The 15,673-nt window shown below is 40.1% G+C and overlaps 1 protein-coding gene and 1 pseudogene across 1 annotated transcript; one reads left to right on the top strand and one right to left on the bottom strand.

Annotated features, from left to right (window-relative positions):
- The first annotated feature begins 482 nt into the window (after positions 1-482).
- PRSS37 (serine protease 37) lies at positions 483-5,507 on the top strand. The gene is made up of 5 exons (XM_054564041.1): positions 483-516; positions 2,197-2,338; positions 3,612-3,865; positions 4,454-4,590; positions 5,367-5,507. Exons 1-5 carry the CDS (start codon positions 483-485, stop codon positions 5,505-5,507), a joined length of 708 nt encoding a protein of 235 aa, XP_054420016.1.
- A 7,344-nt stretch (positions 5,508-12,851) lies between these two features.
- Positions 12,852-13,246, bottom strand: LOC129063034 (activated RNA polymerase II transcriptional coactivator p15-like; annotated as a pseudogene).
- Positions 13,247-15,673: the final 2,427 nt, after the last annotated feature.

The following is a 15,673-nucleotide window of genomic DNA, read 5'->3' as shown; positions in this document are numbered from 1 at the left end:
AGTAACTATTAGGGGGCTCAGAGCAAACCTGGGGACGCTGTCTTCTTGAGCTAAGGTGCAGAATCCTGTCCCCCACAGTCCTGGCCCAGACACTCCATGGGGAATACAGGTCCTAAGCCTAGGCTCCTTTTCCCACAGGCAGCTGAACTACCTTTAGTCAGGTGGGCTTTTAGGAACAGCATGTACAGGGACCTGGACTGAGAAGTCTAAGGAGTCAGGCTTCTTTTTCTTTCCCTAAAAACTCAAATAGAGGTACAGTCCCCACCTTCCTGGAGCAGAAGGGCCTCCATCTGTCTATCTAGAGCCCTCTTCCTCCCCCCTGGTTCTGTTTAAGACAGGAGCTGCTTTCCAATCCCACTGCATGCCCCATGCCTAACCATATCCACTGACTCTCCCAGCTGTTCTCGAGGAGAAGACTGAGGTGCAAGTTCCATACTCTACTGATCTCCTTCTACATGTCACAGGGAAAGATCTGGACTGCTATGAAATCTATCTTCTGTTTGACTGTCCTGGTTGGTATGTATCCATAACCTTCTACTCCATCCTATAAGGCAGAGGTTACTGTAGGATGAAGTGAGGCAAACAGATGCAGGATGTGCAGAGGGCATCAAAAAAGTCAAGAAAAAGGGTCATGAGCAGATTAGGGTCCTCCCCTCTTGCACCCCAACCAGAGACTCTCAGGACAGGTTGAGCCCACTCTTCCAGTGCTAAGCTATAGGGTGGTCCATGGTGTGTACCTACCTTGAAGAATTCTCAACATTGTTCCCCTGGTTTTATAAAATGTGGACCTCATCACCCACCAGGAAAGTCCCAGCGTAGGCGTAAGGACAAAGAGTTCATTTTGACATCAAAAGCTTAGAAACTCAGAAGGCAGGGAATGGAGAAGGTGGGAACAAAAGATCAAACGCACGAGCCCTGCCCCCGGCACTCCCTGACTTCCGAAGGCAGGATCTGCTGGAGGCGTTGGACTGCCTGGGCCGCATCACAGGTTAGCTGTGTGAGCTGGGGCAAGTCAGTCCATCCTCATGGGCTTCGGTTTCTACAGTCAAAATGGGAATATCACTGCTTACATGAAAGGGTCACTGAAGGTTAAATACATCCAAGAGCCTTGTGCCTTTCACCCTTATTAACACCCTGCCTTGCTTCCCTGGGGGGTTTTCAGCCATGGCCACACAGAGAAGCTTACGTTAGAAGCAGGCCAAGCTGGGTCTGCGGCAAGGTGTCAGGAGTACCGAGGGCGGCCAATATAAGATCAGGGCTTTATTTCTGATACTAGGATTAGCCTTCTTCCTCTGTCATCTCTAGTTTTGGGGGTTTTCTAAAAATAATTCATTTATTTAAAAAAATTGCATGTTCATATTAAGAAATTTAGAAATATTAATAAGCGAAAAAAATAAACACTCATAATCCCACCTCTTAATCAACACAGGCTAATACTTGGGTTTGAATTTATTCCCAGACTTTATTTTATTTATATATTTTTGAATTTAAATGGTTTATTTTTGACTTCTTGTTTTTAGGCAACTGAATTACTGGGTTTAATTATTTTTAACTTAAAGAAAAGGTACCAATATTTTCTTTGCTGTTTAATATTTATAAATATTATTTATACAATTTTAATATGCATGGTGTTCCACTTTTACATGAACTTTTTCATTTCAATGTCCAACATTACTGCATTGGGCATTTATGTTTCCAGTGTTTACCTATAGATAGCGCTCATATGAGCACACTTATTCATACTCTTTGTCTACATCTGGCTATTTCAGTAGAACGGATCCTTGGGGCTGGAACGATTAGTCCACAGGTGATGAATGAGTTATAATTCTTCATGCCTATTTCTAACTTTCTTTTCAAAAAGTTAGAATCTAAGTGGTGGTAGGAAAATGGGGACAAATGTAGTTGAACAATTAAAAAAAAGAAAAAATCAATTTACACCCCTACAAGCAGTGAATGAGAGTCTCATTGTACTTTCTTGGATTGAATCTTATCAACATTAAAGAAAAACGATTATTATAAATAGTAGATAAAATGGTACATTGTCTTAATTTACATTTCTATTCAGGAAAAAAATGTCAAACACTTCCTGGACAATTACTTTTTTAAAACTGTACATATTCCTTTTCAACTAGGAAATTATTGACGGTATTATTCGTTCTAAGAATGTCTTATATACAAAGAATATTATTTCCTCAGGGACATTTTTCTCTGCTCACGCATCTGTGCAACAGGAAGACCATGCTCCCTATTTGGTATACCTCAAGTCTCACTTCAACCCCTGTGTGGGTGTCCTCATCAAAGAAAACTGGGTGCTGGCCCCAGCTCACTGCTACTTACCGTGAGTGTTGGGCATCATTCCTCACCCCCTGAAATAGCTACTACTCGTTCTGCACCGGCGGTTCTCAAAGAGAGGCAATGTCCCCCCCACCCCAGGGTATATTTGGCGAAGCCCGAAGATATTTTTGGTTGTCACAGCAGAGTTGGGAGTGGGGAGGGCAGTGCTGTTGGCATTGATCTAGTGAACAAAGGCCAGAGCAAGGATGTTGCTAAAGATCCTACACCGCACAGGACAACCCCCACAACACAGAATTATCCAGCCCCAAAATGTCAACAGTGCTGCCACTGAAGAGTCTTGTTCTAGATATTTTGCCTCCTCAGTCTCTTGTCAGTTTGTCCAAGTTTCGTCCTGGCAATATGAATGCGTTTTAGAAGGTAAGGGGCCAGCAGCTAACTTAGGAAGGGCTCACATTGGACAAATTCAGGAGAATTTTTAAAAAGAACTAATGGCAAAGGTACGGACAAGGGAAATAGGAAAAACACAAAGATTGGTTCAGTACTCCCACAGATAGTATTAGAAAGGTACAATTACTGCCCCTAGACCAAAATGCGTGAGGAGAGAATGGATACAAGTGGGAGGGGAGAGAGAAAGGGGGGGGGAGGAAAAAAGCTCAAGTAGAGAGACTTGCCTTATGGGAGCTGTAACATTTGGTCATGAGACACAGCCAACAGCCAATCTGTGGCAACCCTGCAGAAAGGGAGCTGGGAGGATAAATACTCCAACCTCATACTTCTTCCTCCAGTTACTTTCTGGTGCTTCCTACTGGACAAAAACCATTGATTTTTGAATCCACATATATCATTTTCCAAAGGTACAGACCAGGACAAAATGGGGTTGGGCATGGACCTGATGAAGCAAATAGGAGCCATCCAATATGCAGTTCATCCCATTCTGTTACCTGCACCAGAATGGAACTGCCCAACTCGACAGCCTGGAGTTAAAAGGGAGGGAAAGTAATATACCTGTGCCACGCATAATTTTCCTCTCCTCTGCATTAAGGACGCTTCCTCAAAACCTAGTAGTTTAAGGCTCCACCGCTGACTGTGTGACCAAGGTTGAACTACTCTCATGTACCTCCCCGACTTCCTCTGAAAAGAGGGCATTAAAAATAGGATCCACTTCACAGATTTCATTGTGAGTGGTAAATGGGGTAACCCAAAATCCAGATGGAGAACCTGGTGCAGTAGCCGGCACATGGTAATGATCAGCATCAGCTTTGGTGATGATGGTGAGGGTAACGATAGCGATTACTTCCAAACCCTTCTCCCTCCAGAAACCTGAAAGTGGTGCTGGGAAATTTCAAGGTCAGAGTCAGAGATGGGACAGAGCAGACCATTAGCCCCATCAATATTGTCCGCTACTGGAACTATAGTGATAGCTACCCCCAGGATGACCTCATGCTCATTCAGCTGGCAAAGCCAGCTAAATTCAACCACAAAGTCCAGCCCCTTGACCTCGCCACCAGCAACGTCCGGCCAGGCACCGTCTGTCTGCTTTCAGGTTTGGACTGGAGCCAAGACAACAACGGTGAGTGCACCGCGCCCCCCCAGCAAGTCGGGGTCCTCAGTTATCCCTCGAGAGGAGCACCCATATCGGCATCGCTGAGGAAGGACAGGAGACTGGGGGAGACCAAAGGGAAAGACTACACAAGTGGTCTGGCAAAAAGAGACCCACCCAGAAGTCCGAAGCTCCTCCTTTCCCAGGGTGTCTAGTGCCCCCCACCCCTGCCTCTTTAGGGGTCTAATGTTTACCTGCTGGGGCTCTGATGGTCAGAGGCACAGTTCACATTAAAGAGGCTATGTCCCTCCAGCCCCAACAGGCGCATGTTACATGTGGAGGAGATCTCTGAGAACCTGAGTTGGGCCAGCCCTTCTTCCTCCAAGGCTGGGCACAAAATAGAAAGAAACTCGGCTTCCGACAGAGACATAAAGGCTATTTCAAAATCCTCGGGAGGGACTCTCATAAACACACCCAGGATCATGCCCTCCTTTTTCTTCATTCCTTATTTTCTTCAGACACACCAACAAAAACACCAATTGCAGGAGAGGGTGGTAGCGGGAGGGGCTAAGTGTCAATTGTGAACAAGAAGGTTTCTTTACCTCTGTTTTCCCTCAGGCCGATACCCCGATTTAAGGCAGAACCTGGAGGCCCCTGTGATGTCTGACAAAGACTGCCAGAAAACTGAGCAAGGAAAAAGCCACAGGAACTCCTTATGTGTTAAATTTGTCAAAGTATTCAGCCGAATTTTTGGGGTAACCTTTTCTCTATATTCAGCTTTCATGAACTTGTATGTGTCTAGATAGCTACTTAATCTCGATACTAAGAAAAATGGGAAACCCTCATCCTCTCAAAAAAAAAAATTTGAGAACTTGATAAGGCTGCAGCAAGCCCTGTTGTTTCTTCAGTAATGGGCGCTCCTTACCAATGTCTTTACCCATGTAAGGGCTTCATGTGGTAACTGTAGTTAATAATACTGTTATTCTCATAGCTGCAAGTGAAAATGGGCATTGCTGAAAAAAAATAATTCAGACTTCTCACAAATGGAAAACAGCTTCACTAGTTTAAATAAATGGGGTTTGATTTTACGTGTGAGTCCTCAGAAGATTTTTCTCCAACTTTCTCAAGATCACGCAAGGATAATGACAGCAAAGCTAGATAAATGACTGGAACTTTCTGTCTCCCCATTCAGTACTTTTTAAAAAAGATTTTATTTACTTATTTTTAGAGAGGGGAAGGGAGGGAAAAAGAGAAGGAGAGAAACATCAATGTATGGTTGCCTCTCCTATGCCCCCTACTGGCCTGCAACCCAGGCATGCGCCCTGACTGGGAATAAAACCAGCAACCCTTTGGTTTGTAGGCTGGCGCTCAGTCCACTGAGCCCCACCAGCCAGGGCGCCATTCAGTACTCTTTTCAGGAGTCAGCATACTACCTCTAGGCAGGGCTCTCCCAAGTTGGGGACTAGAGGGAGCCTTTGAGGAGAAGATCTGACCAAACTCTGTCTCCCACTCTCTGCACTGTCTCTGGTAGGAAGTGGCTGTCGCTACTGTCATCTGCAAAAACAAGCTCCAGGGGATCGAGGTCGGACACTTCATGGGTGGAGACGTCGGCATCTACACCAATGTTTACAAGTATATATCCTGGATTGAGAAAGTCACTAAAGGCAAATGAGACCGTACTACTAGCTCTGCAGCCCACCAGCTCTGCCACTGACTATGCAAATGCACTTTTCCCCAAACTCAAAATAAAATATCCAAATACAAATATTTGGACGCATCACACCAATAGGCTATGTTTTCTTACTTGTGTCTCTGCTCATATCCCATAATGATAAGAAGAACCTTACTACCCTGCACTAGGGTACATCTGCTCATAACACACCTTTGAGGTTATCTTTTATCCCCATGTTACAAATGAGAAAATTGGAACTAAAAGAGGTACTTAACATTGTCTATAGCTGGTATATATCAGATCCTGGACTGGAGCCCCAAAACGTCAGATTCTCAATCCCATGCTCTCAGCCTCAAAATCGTTCGTGTGACATCACAACAGATGTTGACTTTTATTTTCCTGCCACCTCTTTTATCACTCAAAGGGCTTGAGGTTCTCACTTGTGCCCAAGATCCTGGGTACTGGAATAAGCTCCCCTAAGAATGGTCATGCTTGATCTCACTGATGTACTGACTGCAGCATGAAGCAGGGAGAGAGCTAGTAGATGGGTAGAAAGTGAAAAACAGAACTTCAGGAAAGAGTTCATAACCATAAACAAAGCCTAAAAGGAGGCCTGGCCGCTCCAGAGCAAGGTGAATAGGTCACCTAGATCCAAGAAGAGCATTATCTCAGGGCAGCAGCAGAGCTCAAGAGGCAGAGGTGGCTGAGAAGAGGTGACTTACGGGTCGAAACTGGGCTTGGCCGCACCCATGAGATTAACAAGGTCAAGAAAGCAGGTACCAGTCCTTTTGGTGAGAACTTGGTAAAACGCCTCTCCATATATCCCAAATCTGGAAGTGAGAGGGGAATTCTGGATACCCAAGAGATTGGGGCATATCAGACAAGGATGGATAAAGTAATCTCCCAGCAGAAGATACAGGAAACAACTACACACTGTTCTTGGGCAATATTTCCTATCCCCACGGTTTAAAATACTATCTACACTTTAATGATTTCTGTGTTCGGCCTAAAAATACCCCGCATCAAAGTGTCCACACCCTAATCCCAAGACCCCATCAATATTTTATTTTATATGAAAACACAGCTTTGCAGATACACGCTTATGTTTATGAACCTTAAAATGGGGAGATTATCCTGGATTATCTGAGTGGGACCAATGTAATCACATGGGCTTTTTAAAGCAGAAGAGGATGTCAGACTATCTGGCCGGAGAGATACGACAACAGACAAAGAGGCGGCAGAGATTCAAAGCACGACCCACCACTGCAGGCTTCGAAGACGGAAGAAGTGGACCCCGGCGTGAGAAATGCGGACAATCTAGGAGCTGGGAAGGGCCCTCAGCCACCAACTAAAATGGAAATGGGGACTTCAACCCCCTCTGAAGCTGTTTTCCCTAAAGCCACCAATGACTTTTATATTTCTGACTTTTATATTTTAGGTTTCGTTTTACCTGCCATTGTCAGCGTCATTTGACAAAGTCAGTCATTCCCTCTCCCGGAAAAGATTCTTTACTTGGCCTCCAAGACATTATGGTCTTTATTACATCTGCCCGACTGGCTACCTCTTTCCAATCTCCTTTACGAATGCAACTGCACCTTCTCTCACCTCTTAACACCAGAATTCCCCAAGTTTTAGTCTTGGACTTCTTCTTTCATCTATATATACCTAATTCCTTAGTGACCTGTACCAGTCTTATGATTTTATTTATTTAGCGTTGAATTTATTGGGGTGAATTGGTTCATAAAACCATACAGGTTTAAAGTGTACAACGCAATAAACTATCATCTGCACACAGCATCATGCACTCTCCACCCAAAGTCAAGTCTCCCGCTGCCACCATTTATCCCCACTCTGCCCTTTTCCACCCCCCCCCCACTAGCTTTCCCTTTGACTATCACCACACTGCTGTCCATGTCCATGTGGAATATATATATATTTTTTTTTTTGCTTAATCTCTTCACCTTTTTCACACAGCCTCCCAACACCCTGTTCCCCTGACAGCTGTCAGCCTGTTTTATGTATCTATGCCTCTGTTTCTACTTTGTTCATTCAATTATTTTATCAGATTCCACATATAAGTGAGATCACATAGTATTTGTCTTTCTCTGACCTATTTCACTTAGCATAATAATTCCCAGGTCCATCCATGCTGTCACAAAAAGTAAGCTTTTCTTCACTTTACAGCTGAGTTGTATTCCATTGTGTAAATGCATCACAGCTTTTTTATACCCTCATCTACTGATGAGCACTTGGACTGCTTCCAGATCTTGGTTAATGTAAATAACACTGCACTGAACACAGGGCTACACTTTTATGGTCAATGAATATTTGTCAAAGGAGGCAAGGGCATACAATGGAGTAAAGACAGTCTCTTCCATAAATGATGTTGGGAAATTTGGACAGGTACATGCAAAAAAGAAAGAAAGAAACTAGACCGCTGGCTCACACCACACACCGGAATAAACTCAAAATGCATAGAAGACATAAATGTCAGTGTGAAACCATAAAAATCATAGAAGAAAACAGAGGCAGTAAAATCTCAGACAACTCTTGTGGCAATATTTTTGCCAATATATCTCCGTGGACAAAGAAAACACAGGAAAAAAATAAACAGAACTACATCAAACTAAAAAGCTTTTGTGCAGCAAAAGAAACCATCAACAAAATGAAAAGGCAATCCAATGCATGGGAGAAGATATTTGCTAATGATTAATTTCCAGAATATATTAAAAACTTAAACAACTCAACACCAAAAAAACAAACAACCCAATTAAAATTGAGCAAAGTATCTAAATAGACACTTCTCTAGTACTATGATTTTAAATACCACATACAATCTAACAATTCCCAAAAGTACTGGTATCAATTCAGACTTTTCCCTTGACTTCCAGTCTCATATGTTCAGCTGTCCACTCAACATCTTTACTTTGATATCTAATATTCTTCTCAGACTTAACATGTCCAAAACTGAACCCCAAGTCTTTCCCCCAGATCAACATGCTTCACCCACTGTATTCCCCAAATAAGCTTATAACCCTGCAAGTTGCTTATGCTAAAACTTTTAGAATTACTTCTCTCATACCTCATATTCAATCTATAGCTAAATCCTGCCAGTTCTACCTCCAAAACATTTCAACAATCTTTAAAGTCTTTAATTATTTATATGTCTTTGAGTGCATAATTCAGTGGTTTTTGTGTATTTACAGTGTTAATCATCACCAGTATTTAATTTTAGAACATTTTCATGACCCCTAAAAAATCCCTGCACACATAAGCAGTTGCTACCCATTACCTCTATCTTTTTGCACCTGGAAACAACTAATCTACTTTCTATCTCTATAGATTTTCCTATTCTGGAACTTTCGTATAGTAAATGGAATCATATAATATGTAATCTTTTATGACAGTCTTCTTTCACTTAGTGTTATGTTTTCTATTTTTATCTATGTTGTAGTATATGTGAATACTTCTTCCTTTTTATGGTTGAATAATATTCTATTTATGAATACATATACCATATACCATAGTTTATTTATCCATTCAGCAGATGATGGACATCTGAGTTGTCTCTACTACTTCACTATAATGGACAAGGCTGCCATGAACATTCATGTCCAAGTTTTTGTGTGAAAATATATTTTTGTTTCTCTTGGATATACACCTAGAGTGGAATTGCTGGTCCGTATGGTAACTGTGTTTCTGATATTTTGAAGCACTGCTGAATTTTTTCCAAAGTGGCTGCACCAGGTTATATTCCCACCAGTAATGAATGAATGAGGGTTCCAATTTCTCCACATCTTCATCAATATGTAATATTCTTTTTTTTATTTTAGCTACCCCGATGGATATGAAATGGTATCTCATTGTGGTTTCAATCTGCATTTCCCTGATGACTAAGGATGTTGATCATCTTTTCATGTACTTGTTTGTCTTCTGGTATATCTTCTTTCGAAAAACACCTACTCAAACCCATGGTCAACTTTTAATTAGACTGTCTTTACACTATTGAGTTGTAAGAATCTTTATATTTCCTGGTTACAGTCCTTTTATCAGGTATATAATTTGCAAGTATTTCTCCTATTCTATAGTTTGTCTTTTCACTTCATTGATGGTGTCCTTTGAAGCACAAAAGTTTTTTGAATTGTTGAAATCCAAATTATCTATTTTGCTGTTGTTGTGCTTATATTTTTTTTGGTGTAAATCTAAGAAATCATTGCCTAACCTAAGGTCACGAAGAGTTATCTCATAGAAGTTTTTTCCTAAGAGATGTAGAGATGCATAGTTATAGGTACTACACATAGGTCTATGATATGCTTATAGTCAATTTTTGTATACACTGTAAGAGTCCAACTTCCCAGCACCATTTGTTAAAGGGCTTCTTTTACCACAAAATTGTGTTGGGACCCTTAACTAAAATAACTTAACCATAATTCCATAATTGCAAGGATTTACTTCTGGACCCTCAATTCTATTCCATTCATTCTTATGTCTCTCCTTATTCCAGTACCACACTGTTCTGATTACTATAGCTTTGTAGTAAGTTTTGAAATTAAAAAGTGAGACTCCTCCAAATTTGTTCTTTCTCAAATTGTTTTGGTTATTATGGGTCTCTTTCAATACATATAAATTTTAGAACCAGCTTATCAATACTTGAAAAAAAAAGTCCAAACCAAAGGGGAAGAGCTGAGGGAGGGAAGGTGGGAGGGGGCAAGGGAAAGAGGTGGGGGGAAGGCAGAAACAAATGTATTTAAAAAGTAAATAAATTAATTAATAAAAAAAATAAAATTAAATTAAATTAAATTTAAAAAAAAAAAAAAGTCCAACTGGCTTCAGATAGGCATTGTGTTGATCTGTAGATCAATGTGGGGAGTACTGATATCTTAGCAATATTAAGCATTCAAATCCATGAACATGGGGTATCTTTCCATTTATTTAGGTCTTCTTTAATTTCAGCAATGTTGTATGGTTTTCAGTGTAAGAGTCTTGCACTTCTATTAAATTTATTCATAAGTATTTTATTCTTTCTATAGAATAGGAAGCCTACTATTATATATGGAAGTGTGTTTTCAACTTTATTTTTTAAATGTTCATTACTAGTGTACAGATATACAATTAATTTCTGTATATTGATCTTGCATCCTTGTAACCTTGCTTTAGGTTTTTATTAAATAGTTTTATTGTGGATTCTCTAGGATTTTGTATATATAATATCATATCATCAGCTTTTCTCTTTTAGTAATCTACCTTATCAGTGGATTTTCTACTTTGTAAGTCTTTTCAAAGAACAAACTTTTGACTTATTAATACCTGTAAGTCAAAAGAACAATACACCTGAAAGAGATAACTGAAGAGAAGTTAACAATTTACAAAGGTGTGGGCAGGATTAAAGAAACTAGCAAAAGATAGTGGAGTACACAGATACTTGGGAAGCCACTACCAAACCATATTCAGTAGGCATTTCTCTCTACGTTCTCTAACTTTGATTATTCCTTGCCAGTGCAAATACTTTGTTATTTTTCCAAACAATAGTATAATAATAATATTAAAGGTATTATAGTATGATACTATTAAATACTTATAGCCCTGGCTCATGTCGCTCAGTGGACAAACCAGCTTGCAAACCAAAGGGTCGCTGGTTCAATCCTCAGTCAAGGGCACACGCCCGGGTTGGCGGGCCAGGTCCCTGAATGTGGGTGCACAAGACGCAACTGCACACTGATGTTTCTCTCCCTCTCTTTCTCCCTCCCTTCCCCTCTCTCTAAAAATAAATAAATAAAATCTTTTTTAAAAGAAGAAAAGAAAACCTATGCAACTTTGTAACCCCAGCACTAATTGAGATTTAAAAAAAAAAAAATCCCAGTAAGAGTCCTGGAAAGATGAATATCTCTGCTGGCCTTGCACTCCTCATCCGTCACTCACAGCTTTTAAATGGGGGCTTGTCCCTCTTTCAAAGAACAAATCCTGCAGGCATTAATTTATAAAGATCAGTTTCATTACCATTAAAAACATGAACCAGAGTATAGCCTTATCTAACAATGGCCTTTTTAAAAACACAAAAAGAATGTCTTTCAGTTATTGAATTCTCGCTCATAAATTCGCCAGTAACTCAGCATTGTGTAGAATGTAGATGCTCTTGAATCTACTCCACTAGCTCCCACTAAAGGAAAGCACTTCAACAAAATTTTCAGTTTTCTTCTTAATATTCATATATTGCTAAGGCTTTCATTGTAATTGACAGTATATTACCCCAATAGTTTAATTTGTCTCCAATCTATAAGCTTAACTTTTCTGTCTATTCATCTCATTTCTTTTGTTTCGTGCTAGCAAATTTTGTACCACTGGTAATTATTTGGGCTAGATAATTTTTTCCATCCAGAATCATCTTCATTTACATGCAACATTGACTCCTTCAATTCAGTTGTAAATGTGATATCACAGTCTTTCAAAATCCTTTAGAGTTTCAAGATTTTCTTTCATTGTTAAAACTCTTCAGAATTTGCTAACTCATAATCTTATCAACCCACTAAGCCTTCACTGATATTTTAAAAATTAACTCTCTATAATTAATACAAAATAAACATTTTATTTTAGCCAGAAAAATATTTCTAAACTTTTCCTCTTGGTGTTATTTGAATTTAAGAATAAAACATTTGCTAGAGTAAAACGCAATGCCAAATCTTGTTGTTTTCTGCATTCTGTTAGAAGTGTCACTCTGATTTTTGATCTATTCTTTCTCTCTTAAAGTTCTGGACACTTTCATCTTTGATAGCCTTAACCTTTTCTATAATGTCCGTAAGTATGAAGGGTCCCCCCCGCAGCTTACCTGTCTTGTTTAGCACCCTTTGAACTCTTTCAATCCAGGTTTTTTATCTTTCTTTAACTCAGTGCAATTTTTAGTCATTAATTCTTCAAATATTTTATTCCTTCTTTTCATTTTTACCATGTACTCCTAGAACTTCAGTTACAGAAATACCCTGTTCGTTCGTTTTCCTTCCTTCCTTCCTTCCTTCCTTCCTTCCTTCCTTCCTTCCTTCCTTCTTTCCTTCCTTCCTTCCTTCCTTCCTTTCTTCCTTCCTTCCTTCCTTTCTTCCTTTCTTTCTTTCTTTTTGTATTTCTTGATTTTATTTTACTAGGATGTGAGCACAAAGCAATTGTGCTTAATGAAGTTAACAATTAGCTTCACTCTAAACATTTTTAATAATGCACATTAGAAAAAATTTTTTGCAAGTTGTTCGGCAATATAAACATACAATAGCTTGGAGAACAGTGTTTAGAAAACAAAAGCCAATGTAAAAAGACAGGCTAAAACAACTAAAACAGTACAAGTTTTATTTGGCTCTGATTTCATAGTTTTCTTCCTACATCATCAATGTCAAAAATCTGTTCCTTCAGCTGTCTCCATTGCTCAGGATTTAAAAAAACACCTTTTCTTCCTGGTTTCATTTCACCTTCTGAATCCATCCAGTATTCTCTAATATCAGTTAGGACTTTCCCTTGAGAGTTCCAAATGCTGGCACACCTCATTTCCTGTCTCAAACACATGATCGTCTCTGCTACTGAGCATCTGCTTAGAAAGTGACAGGGCTCTTGACCTTTCACCAGTCTTTGCTTCTTTACACGTTTTTGTGAAGGAATTTGCTCTTTCCTCTTTAACTTTTTGTCAACGTCCCTGTCAGAATGGCTGCCAGAGAGCTTGAGGAAGCAAGTTCCTTTGACTGAGGCATCACTTCGCTCCTACTCCTGAGCAGCCCTGAGCTCACTCTCTCTGACTCTGCCCTATTAGTTCTGGGTGTCATATAGCTTTCTTTTCTTCTACACTTCCATCTTTTAATTGCTTCCCTATACCTTCTGAGAGAGTTCTTTGGGCCTTCCTGTTCATTAATTCACCACCAGCTGTATTGATTCTGCTGCTTAAACGAAGTGTTGAGTATTTTATTTCATCCAATTTTAAAATGCGTAATTCACAAAGGGGAATCAGACTTTTTCTCCCCCCAATCCAGGACCCGCCCACTACGCAGGAGTGTGATCTAGAATCAGCCAACCAGAGGCCCCTCGCCAGGATTCAGTACCTTGGAGCTATGACTCAAAGGGACATATTCCCAGAGGCAGTGGCAGGGTAAGGACACAGTGCCCACAGGTGGAATGTGGGTGGTGGTGTCAGTGTCAGTCCTCGTGAGTAACTTGGTTGTGATCTCAGTTGTTTAAACTCTCTTGGTTCCCATGTAGACGTTGCCTCTCCAGCCTTCACACTGATTCTTTCAGATGACAGCCAGTTTTCTTCCAACAGGTGTATTTTCTCCTTAAGTCACATGAGGTTGAACAATGAGTTGGGTCTTGGGGGAAGTACTGGAGGGTTGAAGTTCTAACTTGTTCCTCCTACGTTAATTCAGATTCTGTAGATAACTGTCATAAATTGTGGTTCAAAAAATAAGTTAAAAAAACATATTACTTAAAGTTTTAAAATTAATGACTGGTACAATGACAAATAAATAAAACTAATCAAATTTTGGAGAGGGGAATAAATTTGGAGTTAAGTGAGATAATCCCCAAACTTTGATGAATGGTATTCAGAAGTCACAGTTCAAAGCTAATAAAACAAGTAGGAAGGGCAAATTTTATTTAGAGTTGTAAAAATAATCACTGGAAGAACTAAGACAAATGGTAAAATGTGACTATATTTGGTCAGAGAGACTAACAATAGAGCGGAATGGGTAAATGCTGTAGTTCATTTTCTACCTTTTTCTCCCATTTAAATCTTTTTGAGTCCTCCTCTGGGCTACATGATCACACCCCATAATATAAAGGAAAACTAGTAATACCTACACACACATACACACATGTGCACGCGGATCCAGCTGCAGTGCTCAGAATGCAAACTACAGGAGATTTAATTACGTAGGAATCGATTCAAGAACACAGATTTGCCTCCAGATTTGTTTTCTTGGATAAAACACAAAGCAGCCTCACACCCATCATGAGCTAAATCATGTGCAGAGAAGGAAGGAAATCTAATCCCAAAAGGTGACTGAGAAAACAAAAGGATTCTGTGCCTAATAAAAGCAAGGCACAGAAAAGCGAAACTTCAGACGGTCATGGTTTGGGCCTTGGCTCCCAGGCACTCCACCAACACCAGACTTGCAAGATTAGCTGCTTATTTCATCTGGTTAAACATACTCATAAACTTGAGCATTCTGCAGGCATAAATTCTTCATATCTGAACAAGAGGGACTTACAGTTTATTGCATATACACAAGACGTGGGAGTCCAAAAACCTGTAATAGTTTTATCTGCACTTCTAGTTGATAGCTGGTGACCTTGAGTAAATTATCACACCAGTCTAAGTTTTGTTGTTTGTAAAATGGGCTTAGAATTACTAACTGCACAAAGTTGCCACTAAAACCTAATGAAATTATGGACAATATTTAAGAATACTTGATAAGATACAAAGCCCCTCAAAAAATGTTAGGCGCTATTATTATCATTACCACAATTGGTCACAAAGGATATCTGTAAAAACAAAACCATGGCATAATGAAAATTTCTCCTATTACTAAAAATGTAACAAAGGAGAAACATCTCTCCCTTTGAGAATACATTATCACTCCCAGAACACAAAAGACAGTGTTTGACCTCACACAACTCACAGCGACATCGGTGAGGCCAGCCCTAAATGTCTAACGTCCACATGTGGCAAGCATGTACCACAGTTCACAACATTCAGTAAAGACAAGACACGTTACAGAAAATAAATTAATAAAAGTAGACTAGCATGATGTGTACGTAAGAGGTGGAGAAAAAAACGTTAAGTATATTAACTGCTGTCCATTAGATTCTAGATCCCCTAGAGGTGAACCACAAGCAATGTGTTCATACAAGGCTAAAAGCTAAAGCTGAGAAAGCACACAGAGGAGGAATGGGACTCGGAGGAGGGACCAGCGAAGCGAACCCCTTTGGAAAGCAGCACGATGGCAAGGAAAGCACCCCGACCGGGAGTCAGGGAGCCGAGTTCCAGCACCAGCACTGCACTCGGCCTCTGTGACCTCTGGGCAGGTCATGGCCCTCGCTTGGTCTTGATTTCTCTACGATGTAAAACAGGAGATGTAAGACTACTTAGCACAGCAAATTGATCATTTAGAAAAAAATTATTAAGCGCCTATTATGGGCTA

Source organism: Pteronotus mesoamericanus, unplaced genomic scaffold (assembly GCF_021234165.1).
Source record: "Pteronotus mesoamericanus isolate MK-2021 breed Mesoamerican mustached bat unplaced genomic scaffold, CSHL_Meso_final scaffold_85, whole genome shotgun sequence".
Classification (NCBI taxonomy): domain Eukaryota; kingdom Metazoa; phylum Chordata; class Mammalia; order Chiroptera; family Mormoopidae; genus Pteronotus; species Pteronotus mesoamericanus.
The sequence above is the reverse complement of the archived record's forward strand: the minus strand, read 5'-3'. Positions and strand labels throughout refer to the sequence as shown.